The sequence below is a fragment of the Neolamprologus multifasciatus genome, chromosome 12, assembly GCF_963576455.1.
Source record: "Neolamprologus multifasciatus chromosome 12, fNeoMul1.2, whole genome shotgun sequence".
Lineage (NCBI taxonomy): Eukaryota > Metazoa > Chordata > Actinopteri > Cichliformes > Cichlidae > Neolamprologus > Neolamprologus multifasciatus.
The window spans coordinates 6,588,427-6,608,340 of record NC_140450.1 but is presented as its reverse complement, the minus strand read 5'-3'; the positions used below and the strand labels follow the sequence as shown (position 1 = coordinate 6,608,340).

The 19,914-nt window shown below is 39.8% G+C and overlaps 1 protein-coding gene across 15 annotated transcripts in view; it reads right to left on the bottom strand.

Annotated features, from left to right (window-relative positions):
- Positions 1 to 19,914, bottom strand: part of camk2b1 (calcium/calmodulin-dependent protein kinase (CaM kinase) II beta 1) — a 77,631-nt gene that overhangs the window by 29,905 nt on the left and 27,812 nt on the right. For 8 of the 15 annotated variants that reach the window (XM_085179115.1, XM_085179116.1, XM_085179123.1 and 5 more), the window contains exons 6-12: positions 15,047 to 15,119; positions 11,873 to 11,975; positions 11,379 to 11,462; positions 11,116 to 11,210; positions 9,795 to 9,917; positions 9,501 to 9,584; positions 7,141 to 7,183 (exon numbers count right to left, since the gene is read on the bottom strand). In XM_085179115.1, coding sequence (XP_085035241.1) covers positions 7,141 to 7,183; positions 9,501 to 9,584; positions 9,795 to 9,917; positions 11,116 to 11,210; positions 11,379 to 11,462; positions 11,873 to 11,975; positions 15,047 to 15,119 — 605 coding nt within the window. Of the gene's footprint in view, positions 1 to 3,678; positions 3,775 to 7,140; positions 7,184 to 9,500; positions 9,585 to 9,794; positions 9,918 to 11,115; positions 11,211 to 11,378; positions 11,463 to 11,872; positions 11,976 to 15,046; positions 15,120 to 19,914 lie in introns of all 15 variants that reach the window. The other 7 variants (XM_085179113.1, XM_085179120.1, XM_085179118.1 and 4 more) reach the window with 2 other exon arrangements.

The following is a 19,914-nucleotide window of genomic DNA, read 5'->3' as shown; positions in this document are numbered from 1 at the left end:
CACAAATTACACATGAAGCAAGAAGAGAGAGGAGGAAGAGATTAAATCAAAGGCATCACTAATAAATTTCTATTAAAATCATGCAAGATGGACCACTGCAAGAACAAAGCAGGGATGGGCATTGATTCACATGAAGTCCCACATAATGGAGAGATATGGCTATAATCAAGAGCCCCTCAATATCTTCTTCATATAACACAGTCCAGAACAGATTAAAAGACTGTCCGCTGCTGTCCTGCAGGATGTTGGAGTGAGTTTGAGTAGATTTTACTTGTACTTTTAATGTATGAATGCGTGTAAAAGAACAAGGCCTCTAGTAATCCAGTGAGGCAAAGTGAGGCTGATATGGGGAGGCAGTCCACTATAAATATTTGATCGGAGTCTCGTGGAGGCTGAGGGACACAGAGAGGACGGTGGTGTCCCAGTAGATTATAGAAACAAGGACACAGCTACTGTTTCTGTCTCCTTAGCTCAATGCTAGATTGTCACATGAAGTTCTTTGTTGTTCACAAATGGTCACCCTACTAAGGAAATATACAGTGATAAGTGGCTTAAGAGCATTCCCCGATGCACAATGGCATCAAGGAACAGTACGGTAAAAAATTTAGGTGATCCGTTGGTCTGTGAAGGGAGGCTTTTAAGCTTACATTTCAATTTAACAGACTTAACATCTTTTAAATAAAAGAGGAAGTAAGATAGACATTTGTCTTGAAGTGGTTGCTGAAGCTACAAGCTAAGTTACATTTGTCAGGAGGGAAGATATAAAACTCATAGGAGTTGCTTAGGCTGTTGTGCGTCAGCTGGATGTGCAGCTGTTTGGCAGCGAGGTCAACCTGAACCACATGATATAGCCATTGCAGAGTTTTATAATTTTTTTGTCTTAATGTGTTCGGTCAGAAGATGAAGTTAGTTTTTTTCTTGCCTTGCATAACTTCTTCAAACATGACCACTGTGTTGATTCCCCACATAGTGGGCTTGAAATAGATTATGGTGAGTGTTCTGTGGTCTGATGTGGGGGAAAAAATACCACAGCACACCTGAGAACCAATATATGGTTGAGTTATGACTGAGTTAAAGGAGCCACAAGTTAATGCCTGAGTCAAGGCCACATGTAGACCAAAGCATCATGGAAGCATGTGCCAAGGTTGGGCCAAACAATTATTGCTATCTGGCCTAAACTATCCAGAAATGCATGTGCCAACTGCAATCTGGGAACCCGTGAACTTAGCCTTGTAAAGTTTTTGGAGTTTTTCTTAGTCAGGATACCCGGATAGGGCAGATGTAGATGGTTCAAGATTTCCTGTTTTTGGGTTCTGGAAAATACTTCTTGCTCTCAGCGTGGACTATTATGTACAGGCAACTAAATCTTGCTCAAATGTGATTGGTTAGTTTACAGGACTACAAATAGACATTTTTTTTGGAAATCACTTTTCAGTTTCACCACTGAAAAATTAAGCTTAATTAACAGACTTTAATTAGATCTGGTTGTCTAAAACAAAGCCTTACATTCAGTCTGAAAAGTAAAACAACAAGGCTCCAACATTTACAATTAAAACATTGGTCCAACGACCAATAACTACATGTTACAGCAATACAGCTAAATACGAAACTGGACTGTAAAGACTACAGCTCAGTTCACAGCACAATTACTGAATAAGTACTAATACGGGACTTCTCTTAAAAAAAAAACAACTTTAAAAGGTTTCGACTTCATGAAAACAAGCCCAGCCTTGCATCATTTACAGTGTTCATCATGCACCAGAGTCCCCTTGTGTTGCAGCGCATGCACCAGTCCAGTGCCCCATGCAGCATTCACCGACAGCTCTCAGGCAGTTCCATCCTTAAAGTTACAGGGGTGAACTTTCCAGTGTCATTGTCAGACAGAGAAAAGAAGAGAAAGGGACAGAGGAGTGAGGAGTGAGGGGAAAGGTAAGATGTGACATTTGAGGAAACAGGGAAAGTGGGAGTGAAACTGGTGAAGTTGTGGAAAAGTATTGGATGACTCAAGAATCAACAATGTCCAGAGAAGTAAAAATGCCAGAATACAGAAAAAGGGAATGGGGTAAAACTGAGTGATGACAGAGATGGCACAACTGAGATGGCAGGAAAAGAGTGGAGAAAAAAAGAGAAACTGAGAGACAGGACAGCAGTGCGTTTGGGCCATGCTCGGTGACTCTGTGCAGAGATGAAGATAATAAGATGAACAGGGGTGTGTGGTAATGACGGAGCTGTGATGGGCTCTGAAGCAACTATCAAATCCCAGACAGGAGATGAGAGATGTGCTGACATAGTAAATGACAGCAGTAGCTGGGCTTCCACTCTTTAGGTCCTTTTCAAATTTAAAAGCCTAAACATAGATTGAAAAAGATGGAAGCTGTAATATTTAGTTATCTTGCGGAAATTAATTTCTGGTTTTCTCGTTAAACAAAAATGTTTTCAGTCTTTCTTACCAAATTAAATTTGAAGTTAGTGGTGTTTTTAACATCAAGAAGAGACTCCACCGGTGATATGTATAAACCAATAGATCAGATCACCATTAATACTTCCCAGTTACATTAAAGGAAACTTACATTAAAACATTAAATAGGCCTTATATATCAATTCTGTGGCACTGATCCCATTCTTTTTAAGCTTTTTAACATACTTGGAGTAGACAGAGTTAGTCATAATGTTGGACTATTTATTTTATTTCTTATGTGTTTTCACTACCAGCAGACGCAGAAGGTGTGGGTTTGTATAGTGGGAGAGAACGTATGTGTTTGTTTTAATGTTACTCTGCTAGTTGTTCTTGTGTCAGTGCATTTTTAATGATATTTTTAAATATGTATTAATATGATCCTATGTTATGTGTTTGAGGATCCTCTAGAAAAGGATATGGGGCATCAAAAGGGTTCGCCAATTAAACTTTTATAACTAAAAATCTTAACATTGTATGTAAGTAAAAAACCTTGTTTTATTAATTAATTTAGCTTAAATTAAAAGTTGGGTATCTTTTACATTTGGGAAAAAAGCATATAGTGCACATTGACTGTAAATTGGTTTTAAAAATGTCACGTTTGGTGTCATATGGAAACATTTGGTGTGTGTCAGTGCTACTAAGTTTGTAAAATTCCAATCATTTTTATAAGAATATATTGTTATGTGTAAAAAAATATCATTATTGCTATACAGCTTCTTCAGCTTATTTTTAAAGTGGCAGGATTTTTTAAATGTACTGCAATCTTTTGAAAATAGAATATGCAAATATTATATCTGTAATTAAAAATCCATTAAATAGTCACTAATTTGTATAAATGTCCAATAACAGGTTATCAAAAAGAAACTAAATTAGCATTTTAAACACATGTTTTAGAAGCAAAACTCTTTCACATTAAAAATTATTAACATAATAGATGTGAAAAGGAAAAAGCTTAAATTTCTTTCATTTATCGTATGTAAAACATGGTAATACTTAGCTGGAAGCATAGCTAATACTGCAGCTGTTGAGATGAGGGGAGGTGTAGTTAGCAATGTTGTCAGCCATCATGCTCTGAACTCCCATGCTCGGAAAGGAGGGAGGGGTAGCAGAAAAGATTGAGTAAAGGGAAAACAGAAGAAGAAGTTCAAAGAGTCAAAGACAGGTGCAGACAAGGGGCAGGGTGGGAGGGGTGGCATGCCCTGGGTGAGCCACCGTGATACCTTGTTCCACCAGCCCTGCTGTGGTGCCGGCGGCTGCAGCCACAGCTGCTGCAGCTGCAGTGACAGAGGCTGGAGCGGTGGTCTGCCTGCTGCCCACTGTTAAGAGTCAAATACCCAGTCACACGTGAAGAAAGAGTTACAAAGCCAGGAGGAAAGGAATGTGAGAAAAGGGTGAAAGAGGAACAAGGGGTAAAGATGGAGAAAGGGTGGAGTGATATTTAGTAAGAAGGTGATTGACGAGGAGTCGGATACAACAGGAGGTAGGCAGGTAGGGTGGAGGAAGGAAATAACAGGTGAGGAACAAAAGGGGCGGAGACACACGGGGCTCATTAGTTTAGAAGGAGGATTAATTTATATACACAGACCACTGAAAGCATTTTTATAAATGGAGTTGCTGCTTTGACAGAAGAATCCACAGAAAAACATCAGGCAGTGACACAAATCGTTACTTCCATGTGGGACACTTTAAATCTTGCCATTTGTCTCAAAGAATACCTGAGAAGAGTGTTAATGTTAGGATGATGATGGCAATGATGATGCAGAATCAAGCCGCAGTTAGTATGTGTTAGATTTGTAGCGTCTGTGCTTTTAAAACTAAACTAAAAAACATCATCTTTTCCTGACAGCATCTTTATTTAGTACGTTACACATTGAAATGTGATGAGAAATAGAACCACCTCTGTACCAGCACAGACACTGAAACTGATTTGTGTAACACATGATTCATAATATATGCTGAAAATACAGCAAGCCATTGCATAAAGCACTGACGTAGGATCCTGCCATGATGTAATGTGCCACAGCTATCGTTCTCTGAAAGCCTATCTCTCACTTTTTACTTTTTTTAACTCTGTCTCATTTTCTCTCTGACTCATTCACCTGCTGACCTCACTCTTATATTTGAGTACTGCTTTCACACAAGAGGAAAAATGGTAGGAAAAAAGGTCTTTGAGAGCGGTCGCACAGGCAGGCCACACACCTGGGTCAATGTGTGTATGTGTGGGGGGATTTAAGAATCGACTGATTGTTTAGTGGATATTCAGACTGCTTCCCATGTCGATGCTTGCAGTGTTAAATCAGCTGCTGTGAGTCATGTTTACTAAAGCAGCATGCTTATAGACAGACGTATACACACATTTATATATGCAAAATACACATTTGTACAAGAATGAAGACTCAGTGGGTATAACTCTTCCAAAGCGATTACCCTGAATGCATAAAATCACTATAACGTTCTTCCATACACAGTAAATCAGCGGTCCCCAACCTTTTTTGCGCCACGGACCGGTTTATGCCCGACAATATTTTCACGGACCGGCCTTTAAGGTGTCGCGGATAAATACAACAAAATAAAACTAGTACCGAGAAAAAGAAAATTTATTCATAACACACGTGAAAAGACCCAGGAAAACCGAGTTAATGATAAAAACGATAACAAAATAACGCTGAAAACTGATAAAAACCCTGAAAATCATACATTTCACACCTGAGCCTCAACTCTAGCGGCCTGGTACCAAACGACTCACGGACCGGTACCGGTCCGAGGCCCGGGGGTTGGGGATCGCTGCAGTAAATGACAAAATATTTTGTCATTGTACAGTAGATGAACTCCCGTTTCATAGACCACAACAGTGCCAATAAAAATCAACCTAGTAAGTTCCTATTTAACCATCTACTGTATTTAATACATCATAGGTAAAAAAAAGAAATTCTCAGTTTGAAAAATTAATTTCCCAAAGTTTGGGAAGGGAAGATGGAGTGCTGAAGTACACCATGTTGCTTGAATTAAAGCACAGATTCAAGATCATGTAAAACTTCAATAAAGTTATTATTACAGAGATATACACAAATACCAAGACAAGTACACAGACATCAACAGCTTGCGGATCAATTCAGTGTTTCCCCACATTTTGTTGTTCCAGTTCAGCGTGGTGCAAAAGACACACACAGAATGACTGAATCACTTTCCAACTATTGTTGCTGTACTTTAAGATTCTGCTGTGGGTGATTCACTTCCTGTAGCTGAAAAACTGTCATTAAGTGTTAATGTAATGTCAGGTTGTTGTCTTAGGTGTTGTACCTCATATTTATAGAGTGTGAAAATATTCTCAGGACATCAGGACGTGAGAGCAGTGACGAAACAATGTGCAGCTGTTTTTATTAGACTAAATGTGGTTTTAAAATGTGAACTTATTGGAAAAATATCACATAAAAACAGCTCTTTTCATAAAAACATCCTGCATTACATGTTAACAGCTACATACACAAGAAAACCAAGGGAAACACTGAAGCTGCATCGAAATGAAATGGAAATGTGAATCTGAAAGCATGCTCTTTAATCTTTATGTAAAATATAACTCTTGAAAAAGAGACAAATGAGTCTGTCATTAAATATTTACATTTACCTGTGCTTACAAGGTGCATGCCACCATTTTTTTAAACATCAAAAGCCTCATTTTACCTGCTTTGCTTTTCTCACTGTAAGAAATAAAAACTGAGTTTCCCACAGAAATACCTTACTCCAGTGGGCTGCACTGACATAAAATAACAACTAGCAATGTGTTTTCTTTTTCACCTGTCCGGGAGAATGACGCCAGCTACCAATTTACTAGTGGACAATCTTTTCACACTTCCTTTCACAGTTTAAAAGTTTTGTCATTGCTAACCAAATACTAATGGCTTTAGCCTGTCTCATATTTCCATACCGGCAGCCTCACCAGGTCACTGATGTGGCAGCCCTTGATATTGTTAAGCTACCTCTTCAGAGGTTTTTCTCCTGGAAACAGACTCCAACTCCACCAACATATATCCACTCCAGGGAACTGCTGTTAATGTAGGGTCACTCTAACCAGAACCCAAAGTGAGTCGAGTAGTTCACGTGCCACTACATTGCAGTTCATCAGTGCTGCAGAGCAAAACTACAGCTACGCTCGCCAAATACAGTTTAAGGTGGAGTAAGTCTACTTAATGAGTGATTTATTGGAGACCGAGCCAATTATTGGTCCTTTATTTGATTGTCACAAACTGTATATAGAGCATAATTTACAGGGTTTTGCCAATTAATTTTCTTCCTAGGCTCTACTACAATAGCTTTGCATCTGAAACAGAGACTTTAGGACAGCCTACTTTTACTTATATACCCTAACCAGATCCCCCACCCCGTCCTCTGGCTATATTTTCACAGACAGAATGTAATTCTGTGGGAAACACAGTAATTTGTTTGTGGCTGAAAAGATGTGCAGTGGAAGGCACCAGAGATCAATAGTGAATACACAGGATAAGTCAAGTTCTTAGGTGGAGTATTTTTTAAAAGAATGAGTCCTCCAACATAGTGGCATGTCCCAAACAGACTGTAACAAGTTTGCATTTAAAATTGCTTCTAGAAATGTTAATACCGGCAGGTGTTGGTTCACAGATATGAATGGTAGGTTTACAAAAATGGAGCATTCAAGAAGCACTTACCGGAGAAATTTCGAGAAACCAGCATGGTAGTAAGAATGGCCCCCTGAGAAGAAAACAAAAGGACATAAATTTAATGATTTTGGTATTTTTATGGAAATTAAAACCCATTTTTCCCTCTTCTGCTAGCAATTGATTTGCCACAGCCATCATTTAACCAACATTCAGGTGATTAAAGTGTTTTATTTGCCGCTTGAATCAATAAAACTGTCTTCATTTGGAACAATCCTGATTTGCAGCAGGTGAAAGTCACACTGGAAGCTTCCAGTGCTACCCCTCAGCCTCCGAGTAGACATATCTATGGTATCAAAATCCTATGTCGCCTTGTTCTGAAGTTATCACATTCACGATTTTCAGAAAAGTTGGCCTCTGACCTCTGACCTTTAGGTTGACGTCATTAAGATTTGAACGCCAAATTTTAGTAGACACACTTATAGCATCAATTCGGAGTTCCTACATCACTGTATTCTCAAGCTTCTCTCAAAATTAGGTCAATTGAAAGATGCCACTATTCGTGTTTGATTTATAAATGATTTCTTAAATGTGGAGTGTAAAATACACACAGTAATTCATCACCAATAAAGATATAACCCCAAATTAAGATTCAAATTATAGAGAGAAAAAACAAAAACTTTCCTCCACAATAACAAAGAATACCAAGCTGCACATGTAACCCACTCAGAGCTACTCGCATCTAAAGCGCTGACAACAAGGCCAGGCTATGAAAATCAACAGCAAAAAGACTGCTTGATAAAATGCAGCATGACTGCAAAGTGAGTCCGTATAATAGCCTGGCACACGAAAATGTTCTGCAGTATTGTCCTAGTCAAACAAAAATGTGTGAGATACAAAGACAGGAGACAAAGGACAAGCAAAAAACAGAAGAGAGAGAACAAACAAAGAACAATGGAGAAAGCAGCTCGTCTTAGCACTTTTTTTTCTCTGGAGAAATCATCTCAAACTGGAGGCGAAAACTTTTCAAAAATGGTTTTGAATTTCAAACAGACGATGGGATGATGATATGCCTAATATCAGAATAGATAACACATAACACGCATAATCAGAGCGAATAGAGTGGCAGTAACAAATGTCTAAAAGGAAAATAGAAACAGAAATAAATATGAAGCCCACATCTGAAATATCCAGCTCAAATTCAGAATTAAAGAGAAAAGAACAGGCAGTAAATGTCTAGGAGATTTTTGCATCTCTAAATGATTTTATGCAACATATTACAAAAAATTAAAGCTACATTAGAGTAAAATCTAGAAAAAAAGACTTAAAAAAACAAAGTACACACAAAAAAGCTTGAAAATAAACAGCCCTCCTCTTGATGCTCTACACTCTCTCACTCTCAGTTTTTTAGCCGCTCACCAGACAATGCACACTAAAAAGAAGTCAACTTTGAATTTTGGCTTAACACACAATTTAAAACCCACTCTCTCAGCTTGAAATGCATCAGCTTTGGGCCTCCCTTCTTATTTCCTGTGTTAAATCTGGATATCAACTCTTTGCGATTGGCCTCCTGTCATGGACTAGAGTTTCTAAAAGCTAAAAACAGTAGATTGGTTTGACTTGAGACGGCAAAAATTAAGTGTGCAGAAAGGTTATTGTAGATTTTTTTCTATTGACCACTAACACATAAAACATGGCCCTGCTTTAGGAAGTATTCACAAGACCATAAGTTAATCATAGTATGCTAAATTTTAGCATAAACCTAGAATTGGATTTATTCGATTAAAATTTGTTATTGTGTTCATATTTATTTAAATGCACTAAATCACAGATTGATTGTCTGTACATTTTGTCCTCTTTTCATACTGTACATGCTTTGATTTTCTTATATTTTTTGTTGTGTTTTGCGGTTTCTGTTCACTATGTAGCAAAACATCTAACCTTGCCACTTGACTTTAAATGTGAAAAGCCTGAGACAATTGTTTGATGCTGTTGGCATGTTAGTTGAATGGTGCAACATTTGCCTGCAGCCACCTGCACTTCGGCTTGCCATGTGCTGGTATTTAAGCCATGCCAAGAGTGGCCAAAAGCAGCAGGGTAACAGTGTCATGCTCCAATGGCTAAGCTGTTACGTCCACACAAAATCTAAGCAATAAATCAGTGTAAAAGGGAAACCATGCATAACACTGAATCAAAATTTGAAATGTCTTTGCATATGTAAATATCATATAGATGACGCAAATGCTATATTTTATACTGCAGGCCAATTAAACCCACTCATGTTTTCTTGAATCACTTTGGTAAACGTAAGTAATGAGGTAATAAAAGTGAGTGAGGACAGCAGCAGAAGGACTGAGAGCTTATTAGAGCAGAAGGGGAAGAAGTGTAATAGGGTGAGTATGCAAACAGACCTTGAGTTTCCTCCTGGCATTGAATTTCTTCAGGCACTCCACGGTCTCCTGTCTGTGCATCATAGATGCCACTGTGGATCGTTGCTGAGAAAAGGAAGAAGAGACGGAAGAAGAGGAGTGGGGTGGGTAGAGGAAGAGGGTGACAAATACAGAATTATATTTAGGGAGAAGAAAAGAAAGATAAAAAGAACATTGTCTGCCTTCTTTAGATTTGCATTTAAGGCACCAAGTAGTGTACTCCAGATGTGTACAAATAACTTTTGTCTGCTTGTCTATCAAGCAGAGGACACTTACGCAGACCCATGGGTGCTTGAGGGCCTCTTGAGCAGTGATCCTCTTGGCTGGGTTGATCGTCAGCATCTGGTTGATCAGGTTTTTGGCCTCTGGGGTGACTGTGTCCCACTCTGGGGATGGGAACTAGAGGCAGAGAAAACATAACGCTCACATTCACAGAGAGGATATAGAATGTCCTTAGATAGTCTTTAAATGGATTAAAACATATTTTCATATTAGACCTGCTGCCTATCTTCATCTAAACGCCTCACATAAGGGGAGCAATTTAAACAATTTTCAAGGTCATTTCTAAGATTATAAAAAATGTTCAAAATTGTTCTTCATAATCACCATCTGAAAATTAACACATATCTGTGTTTATCTCTATTTATCCAATTGGCTCTCTAAGTTACCATATCCTTAGCACTGTAGGCTGCTTTGCAACCCACCTCTACCCCAGCTCCTTCCTTTCTTCCCGTTTCTGTCTTAATAAATGCCGTTATTGATGCCTGCTCTGTTCTATGCTGTCTTTCTGCTGCTCTCCTCAGCTCAGGCTCATCTTTAAACATTTAGTGGTTCTGACTACCTTCTCATTTATGGCAATCTTACATCCTTCCCAAATCTATGCTTGTGCACCTTTTCCTACCACACTTTTCTGTTCCAGTCAACCTCCCACTAAAATGCTTCAACACAGCACTGTGAACATCCAGACTGTTCAGCAATGAAACTTCTGTGGCTTTCCCTCCTTGCAGTGCATCTAGAATATATTACAATTCTGAAATGCAACTTTGTATGTAACACACCCCAATGTGTTAAAATAGCAGCTTTACTTAGAGCTTACATGTCTTTGTTGGAAATCTGCAGAGCAGAGAAACACAGAGGGACTAACAAACAACCCAGCTCCCTGACCACACATGACCTCAGGATGTTGCCAGTAGATGTCCATCCAACATTACAGCCACTGTGGCTCCCTGCGGATGTGTTGTTTAACGATACCAAAAGGCCAGTCCAACACAGCCCCAAGCAATTTGTTAAGAAATTCTCAACCCATCAGGTCCCGTTGTGTTTAGGCATAAACACGGTGTCCTATGAGCCCAGAATCACTGCCAGACTCAGGAAGACTCACTCTCTCTCTCTCACACTATCTCTGTCTGACATGGAGCTCAATCTGATCTCCATGCCATGTGTTCTAAGGTGAGGCTCATTTCCTTGCACCCCCTGAAATATGAATGAGGTGACTGAGTTATGTAATAGCAGCCAAAAAGGAAAGAGGGCAGTGGGAGGGGAGGGGAGGGCATTACAGCAGGAAGGGAGAAATGAGAGAGCGGGAGAGGAGACTCACATCATAAGCCCCAGCCTTGATCTGCTGGTACAGCTTGTGCTGGTCTTCGTCCCAGAAAGGAGGGTAGCCCACCAGCAGGATGTAGAGGATCACCCCTGAGACACACACAAAAACACATGGACAAACAAGTACACAGACACACACACAAACACACAAAATGCACATTTTGTTAGAAACTGGATTTCAGACAGTTTCTGTTTCTCAGTTTTTATCATCTAGGAAATACCATATGTGCCTTGTGTATATTTCTCTGAACAACTCACCACAGGCCCAGATGTCCACAGGTTTGCCATATGCCTCCTTCCTCAAAACCTCAGGGGACAGATACCCCGGTGTGCCAGCAAATCCTGCAAAAAAAAAAAAAAAACAAACAATTGATTGACATGCTGAAGGCAATAGACTGTGTTGGTGCTATCTGTGGATCAGCTTATATAGGAAGCACCATAATCTTCAGTAAGATATGACCTATTGGTCCAAACAGGACTGAAATCTTGAGGATTTAAGATGAGTTGATTGTGAAGCACTGGCTAATCTCTTCCTTGAGAAATGCCACAGACACACTCACTGATCAGTACGGGTGTATCAGCACTACTAATCTTGATATTGCCAGACTGACTTGTGCAAATGCCTCTGTTCAGTGGCTTTTGGTACTGGAAGCTAAATTTATCTTTCATTACCAGTCTACGTTTCTATCACCGCGGTCACTGTGGGCCCATCAATAGCTTATGGGTTAAAATGCAGATGTGACTGTACCCACCGAACCAGGCCTGCTGATCCCCCTGCACCTCAATGGCAAGGCCAAAGTCGGCCAGTTTCACTGCAGCATTCTTACACTTGCTTGCCAGGAGCAGGTTCTCTGGCTGAAGAGGGAAAGAGGACAAAAAAACAACAACACTGGCATTAAGACTTTGAAATGGAGGATTGGGTACAAAACAAATAAACTGTCCTAGTAGGGAGAAAGAGTTGCAGGCAAATAGCTAGGCATGCATACAAAAGTTTGGACAGTTTCTCACTTTTTTCCAGTGCGTGCACGCCCACACACACACGCACATACAGATAGAAACAGATGTTATTTCAACAACATGCATGGAAATTATACAATAAAGGTTAGTCCGCATTCTGCAGAGACTCTGTTGGTTTGCAGTGTTTTTTAGTCCCAGGCTCATGTGATGAGCTGTGGCCCTGTAGTCTCCATCTCTGTGGCCCAGATAATACAGTCAGCCTCATTATTCTCTGTCAGAGGAGGGCTCTAATAATGGGCTGCAATCCCCACTGGTCCCTGTTCTTTTTCACTTTCACTCACTACATCTCTCTCAATCTCACTTAATCAGTGCCTACGTAAAAGCAACTGACAATCTTGAATGTCAAATAAAGCACTCTGGTGGGAAATACAGTAACTTTTCCATTGACGTCCATAGACATACTGTGTTTTTTCAGACGATAACCAGAGGCTTGATAATACTAGGCTTTGCGCACCAACCTGTACACTGAATCTGAAACAGAAACAGTCCTTCCCTCTGTTCGTTTAACTCCACCCGTTAAGTCAATCTGCTCGTCCAATTAGTCGCTGTAGTTGTTCCCTTAAATAGTAGACAGCAACACTAATCTAAACTTTGTGAGAATGAGGACAATATATTTAGACTGCATTTCTGTCACTGACTCCCCTGCAATGCAGCAGCATGCGTTTTCGCATCCTCTGCCTTCCTCTATCTGTTCCCTCTCCTAATATGTTTAGAGGCATACTGTGTATTTGAAGCACAGATTGTTGAAAGTGTTCTTTCACAGTTTTGAGGCCATAAGTATAAGAGAGTGACTGAGTGAGTGAAGCAGTAATCCGAAGGCCCTGAGCCTACCTTGTGTCATCACATTCTCCCGGCTCTACCACTTCGTTAGGCTTTACTCTTTTGTAAATGGGGAGTTAGAATTTGCCAACACTGCAGCACTAAGATAATCCGTGAAAATGGATGTGGGCGGAATTCACGATGAAGCATCCGCTTCCATCAAAAAAGGTGCATAAATGTGATGCAAAACAAGCAGGCCAAATGTTCAGACATAACAACAGCAATCACCATCAGCATTTGGCAGACACAGCTTCCTTTTCCATCTCTTCAGCACACACATACACTTGGACATCTACACACAGCTCAGCACACAGATGACTAGCAACTGGTTTGGTTGAGGAGGGCAGAAAAGGACAGAATACAGCTGACAGAAAAATCTGTATTGAAGAGCAGGTCATGAGTGGGTGTTTTAAATGGTATGATTCCCAGCTTTCTCTTCTCCCTTTTATTTCTTTGCCTGTAGAGGATCTGGAGATGCTTTGGCATTCCTGCCAATAGATAAAGCAGCACGGATGTAGACCTCTAATAAGAAGGCTCACCATTTCAAATATGTTGCCCTGGTGTGGAAGGAAAATTGCTCCTATTTCATTTTACAGTGGCATAAATGCTTAAAGAGATTAATATGTACAGATTTTTTTGCACTAGACACACAAACCGTTATCTTATAGATGGTTTAAAAACTAGCAGCATAAAAAACAGTCATCCAAGACTAAAATAACAAGGTTATGTCTTATATACCCAAGTAATTAAGTTTGATACAGTTTAATTAATGCAACTTATAAGACCTGTTACCTTCATTACTTTTGTTGCTGAGGTTTCCAGCAACATAGACATATAGCCTTGGAATCAGTACACATTTAATTTCTGAGATGTCAAAAACACTATATAGCATCTGCTTTACAGTCTGTACATAGATATGGGTTTTTGGGACACACGTGAAAGTACACAGTGTGTCGTCATCTCATTTTCCGTATCCCATTTTCCAATTTGAGGGTTCTTGTGACTCAGACTGTCCTCAGCCATCACACTATGACCTACTGCATGAAACACTCTCCAACGCTCGGGTGTGAAACCAGATAGGTGTGTCAGCTAAATAAAGACATGAGCCACAACAGTTCTGATAAACACAACACGCCTTTACTGAAATGCCTGACATTTGCATAAAGGTCTACTGGACAGTAGAGGTGCATCACGTAAAACAAGATGCAACATAAAGGCATGCAAATGCAAAACACAAACAGGTAAAAGACTTGTTTCTATTCTGATGCTTATTCACACATGGTTTATATTTAAGGTGTTGCTTTGGAAAACTAAAAGGCATCTTGAGAAAAGAAAAAAAAATCCCTGAGAGCAGTGAGAACAATGTGAAAATGCATTAACTGTTTCCAGCTCTAAAATGGACTGAACTAGCTGGCAGTCAGCTAACACGGGCAAACTTCAGAACACTACAAGTTAATTAACGGGCCTTTACAAAAAATGAGCTGTCACGTTTAAGTCGATCTAAACCTCACAGGGTGCCTGATAATCAATAGTTCACATCCATCTCTATCTGGTAAATGAACCAGAGATCAGATTAAGTATCCTCTTGGTAGAACTTAGATGGATCCATCGATAAAAATGGGACAGCTGTGTAAATGACAAATTCCTGCTCCAAAAAGGTTACAGAGAGAAGGCGCAGGTCAGGTGGAGTGACCTGCGTGCATGTCTAAAATCCTCTTACACCAGGGAAAGTCATGTTTATACAACAAGAAGGTGACTGCAGAGAGCTGGAGGCTGCGTACGACAGAAGAGAGCCAGACAAAAGCTGGAAAAAGCATTTAACAGTCCCTCAGTCATCACCACAAAGCCTAAAGGGGCTGTTAGAGCGCTGACTGGGGGCAAAAGCTTTTACCTAAATCTAAGTAAATACTATATGTTTTACAGTTAGATAAGAAAGCAGGAGGCTTTGCGAGCGACATTACATCAACAAATAATACAGACAGTCTGTCATTAATAAATCAGACAAACCAGACCAGACAAATAACACACCCACAACCCCCCCGACATGAATATATAACTCAAGGGACAGCAAGGTGATCCTAATTACTCACCTTCAGGTCCCGGTGCACCACGCCCATTTGATGGCAGTGAAGCACCGCCTCCAGGATCTGCTGGATGCAATGACTGCATGCAAACACCAAGGAGGGGGCTCATGTTAGTCTCAGCAGCGCTTCACTCGCGTGCACAGGCCAAGGGAGTAGGGGGTGAGGTGAGAAGTGGGGGTGTTATGGAAGGTAAGAGGGTTAGAAAAGAGGTAGAAAGGGCTCTTCTGTTGCTTTGACCTTTTACTGGCCAATCAGGGTTCAGTTCTACAAATTTCCACTGGATCCAAATGTGATGCCGAGCTCAGACTAAACAATGTTTGTGATTGTTCGAGTTGATTATAGAGTCATAAAGTCTTGCATCTGTTTGACCGAGAGACACCGTAGACTGCTCCACTATCAATCATGCTGGCTCTCTTACAAATTGTGCACGATGTCATCAGGAAGGAGGAGCTGGCTATTTCCAAGCAAAGAACGTAAACCGACAATGGCAACCACTGCCACAGTGTATGTGATACTGGCCAGCTGGCATTATTCCACTTCCTCTTTCAGTTTGTGATGTTTACAGGTGTACACACAGCTGGAAAAAATAAATAAATGGTTCAATGGCTGGTGGACCTCTCTGTGCTACGTTTGGTAAGTGGACATCATGAAGTGTCCATAAAAAGACTCCAATTTAGTCTTTTTTTAATGTCTGATGATATCTACCACTCCTGCTCTTCATCAGACAATAACAGCATCTTAAATTACATGTTGCTGGTCACATGATCACATCATGTCCAATCATAACACATATACCAACCCAGTGTCCAGATGCAAGAATGGTTTTTGTCCATTATGACACACTACACAAGATAAAATGACCGACTATCAGTCAGGTCCTGCTGAATAATCAACCCTTTTCACGCTTTACCCAAACTGACGCCCCTGTGCTGTGGCCATAACTAGGCTGATATCATATAGGCTGAACCCGGCCTAATACCTACTATAACATTAATTTCTTAGACTGCAAGACTAAAAAATGGATTGCTCAGGCTTGCTCATCTGTGGTGAGCTTCTCACTTAAAAGGTGACCTAAGTTTTAGGTGGCGACTGCGGCTGTGAAACAAACACCTTCCAGCATATCAGACGTCATCATTGACCTTCATTAGTGAAGTTTTTGGTGGCTGGCTGTAGCCATGAGTTTGACTCTGTGAACTGCAAGGTCAGAGGTATGCAACAGAAGACTCCTTTGAGTCAATTTAATCTGCAAATAACCAATGGATACAGCCTATGATCTTTGTCTTAGGTGGTCTATTCTTGGTAGATGACAACCCAATCTATGAAACACATTTACTGTTGGCTAAGGGCGGATTCTCAATACCCCACCTCCCTCCATGAACTCGCCAGCAGGCTTTGAGTGATGAAAGAGGGGTGTGAGGAAATGGCTGGCCAAGGGGGGCTACAGAAAGCGTTGATGAAGGAGGTAAGGGAAGGAGTGAGTCATTGTGCAATTAATAACAAGATGTGTCTGGGATCAATGCCATGTCTACTGCCAGTCTAGCTGGCCTATGCTGACAAGAGTAGTCATTCTGATGTCAGCAAGCCTCCAGACACTAAAAATAAAGCCAAAAACTGTACAAGGGACGCTGAGGGGCGATCGAGGTGTGAGTGTATGCAGAAATGAGATGATATTCCTCAGCAGGGTGAGGTGTGAATTAATGCAGAGCCGCAGTAATACACACTCACAAATGTACTGTTGGAAATGTTTTGCTGTGACCGTGCATATATGCTTCCTGTGCACTGACAACGTTTTTCCACCTTTTATTTATTTATTTTTAAACAGAAATTCTTTTGAGGAGAGAAAAAAAATTCCAGGTTTACTATTAAAAAAAAAAAAAAAAAGGTATTATTAGAAATGTAATGCAACATCTACTAGATTCAGTTACCAGTATTTGAGGGTGCAAAGGGAAAGGATTTTTTCTCTACCAACAACCCTGATTTCTCATTCAAAATGAAAAAATTGAGTCATTATTGAAAAGCATTAAAACTAGCGGGGGGATTATTTTCTAATAAGAAAGTTTCATTTCTATTGTCTGACAGTTCTTGCAAAATGAGACAAAAGAAAAACAAGTGATACAGAGACATCTTTCCAAAGCAGTATGGCATTTCAACGTCACTGATTCATTTAATCCTGAGTTATATTTCACCACCTCACCTGTGTCACGTCCTACTAAGCAGCTGCTTACATTTGAAACCAGGCTTGTTTTCAGTCTGAAGGCAGTGGAAATATTGAAAAGTTGGGCTCACTTGTTCTCACCACTAATACTTGGGAAATGAAACTAAAGCATATTTTCTGTGGCATCGTTAAAGCGACTATGAAAATGCTTTTGCACCTTTTTTTAACCACTGCACAGCCAGTCAGAAGGTGAAAATGAACTCCCTTCATTGGAAAAAAAAAACACTTGATCCCTGTCGATAATACAGAGTAATAAATACATTATGAGAAGAAAATACCTTTCCTATATTTCAAAGCATTCAAAAGTCGGAAAAAGCATGAATTATTAACTTCTCAGCACAGAGAAGCTCAAAGCTTCACAAAGGGAATTTACTTGCCAAGGGTTAAGAAATGATGTTTGTTGAAAAGTCAGACAGAAATTAGCTGGCCTCATTTTTCTTTCTAAACATTTTTTATTTCGTTAGTTTGAGGACAGTATGTTCTAATGGCTTGGCAGTTAATCAACAAATAATTTGTCACACATCCTGGATTTTTCTCTCTACTGCTATCAAGATCATCCTCAAGAATTCATTTTGACTGGTGCGAGATGTACCAAACCTTTAAAAAATAGCTTACAGATGGCATTTATTTTGAAGTCCGTTGCATTAAAAAAAAAAAAAAACTGAACTGAAGACCACAAGCATCATCATTATCGTGTTTGTGGGATTTTCCGTTACACAAACTCCTTTAGTAACCACAGCCGGATGGATTATTTCTTGCGTGCAGCCTTTAAGTCTCCATTATTTATACGGTTAAAATCCTGGAAACCAGATATGTGTAAGAGAAGTCGCAACCAAGTCAAGTATTTTTTAAAATGCTATCTGATGTTTTATTCAATCCCAGATTTTCAGTAAGTTCTTGCAAATAAACAATGAAAGAAAAAAAATCAGTATAGCAGCAGCTGAAGATTCTAACTATCAGAAACTGAGCTGTAATGAGGGAGATGTTTTGATATTGCAGTCATGTTAAACCTCGAAGGCTGAATTACAGCCATAGAGTGCATAAAGCACGAGTCGGTCCAGTCTGTGAAATATTATAACATGAGAGAAATAAGAGACAGGGAGAGACAGAAACAGAGAGAGAAAGAGAGAGCGATGGACTGGCAAGACTGTAAAGTTCAGGGCTATAAATTAGAATCCTGTGTCTTGTTTCTAAAGGTCTCCCAGTGAATAAATACTAGGCAGGTCACACCAGCATGTGGCTGTAAACGTGCGGTCAAGGCTAAAACAACTTCTCTCCATGAAATGTGTCTGTGCTCTTTTGTGTTCATGTTCATGGATAAATATGTTGGTATGTAAGCAATTCAAAATGAGAGACTGTGTGCATATGCACATTTCAAGCTTCCTCCGACACTTTTGTCAGCTGTTGAGCGTCCAGTAAGCAAAAATTGGGTATTGTTAGGAGTGGTCATGTCATGCAAGTCATTCCCCAATTTTTGCAGGCATTCTGCAGCATTTATTTCAGGTCATTGAAACATCATATACAAACTCCTACTACAAGGGAAACCCCTTTAGCGTCATTTTTAGAGTGAAGCAACAATAAAAACTACAAAAGTTTGCTTTGAGAGGTAGGTGGTGTGCCAGATGGTACAAATCACAAGTGTTTATTGGGTATTTTACTGGGTAAAAATACACCCTTTCATAGTGTTAAGTACGTGTTTTAAAGCAAACTTCTCCCATTTGCATGTCTTTTGTTTTTATGTTACTCGCAGTGATAACAGAAGCAGAGCACTACAGACTACTGGCTCAATAGCACTGCCCTGCACTTTGTAAAATGACCGTACGCGAGTAACCAGCATGCTATAATATGATAAAGTGTTAGTATGTTACAACTTGGAATTGAAAACAGGTCTTCTTTCGTCAAGCCATACTTTTGCATCAAACAGAATATATGTGTACGCATTTGTATTTAACATCAATATAAAGTTGGAGTTTTTGCATATAGTATTATCCTGGATTCAGAAACAAACACAGCCAAACTTTGTTTAACTGTAAGACAACACATATGGCTTTCTGTACACTTTGTGTATAAGCAATACAATCTGCTCTAACAACCCACATTTGCTTGTAGTTCTGCTGCAAACTAACAAGTTAGTCCAATTTACAATATTCTTCAAAGAGGGAGTGAATAATTAGGTCGACAGATCACAGCAGCAGATGCACCACAGGACAGGAATAATTTGTGCTTGTTTTTTTGTGTTGTGGTTCTAGATAGAAAACATTAATATGACAGTATGTGACAACAAAAACAATGTTTCACTTGTGGTTTAAATTGTACGTTTTCAAGCAGGCGTTTGATAAATTATAAGCTGGTCAGAATTATTCTTGCTTCTGTGCCTTGAATTAAAGGTGCAGTATTCAGAAGAATGCCTTCTGTTGTCTAAACCTGAGAAACATGAGCTCAAAACAGCAATCAGATACCCTAAATGCTCCAGTCTATAGGCAGCAATACACATTGCCATTGCCACTACTACTTTAACATCAGTAATGCTAATAAAGTCCTTAACATATTATCATTTAACGTCAATATTCAATGTTGCAGTGTTTAAATTTTTAAAGTCTAATCTCTAACTCTCCCCAAAAAGGCAATGTTTGACAGCGACTCTAACAGGTGTCCAAGG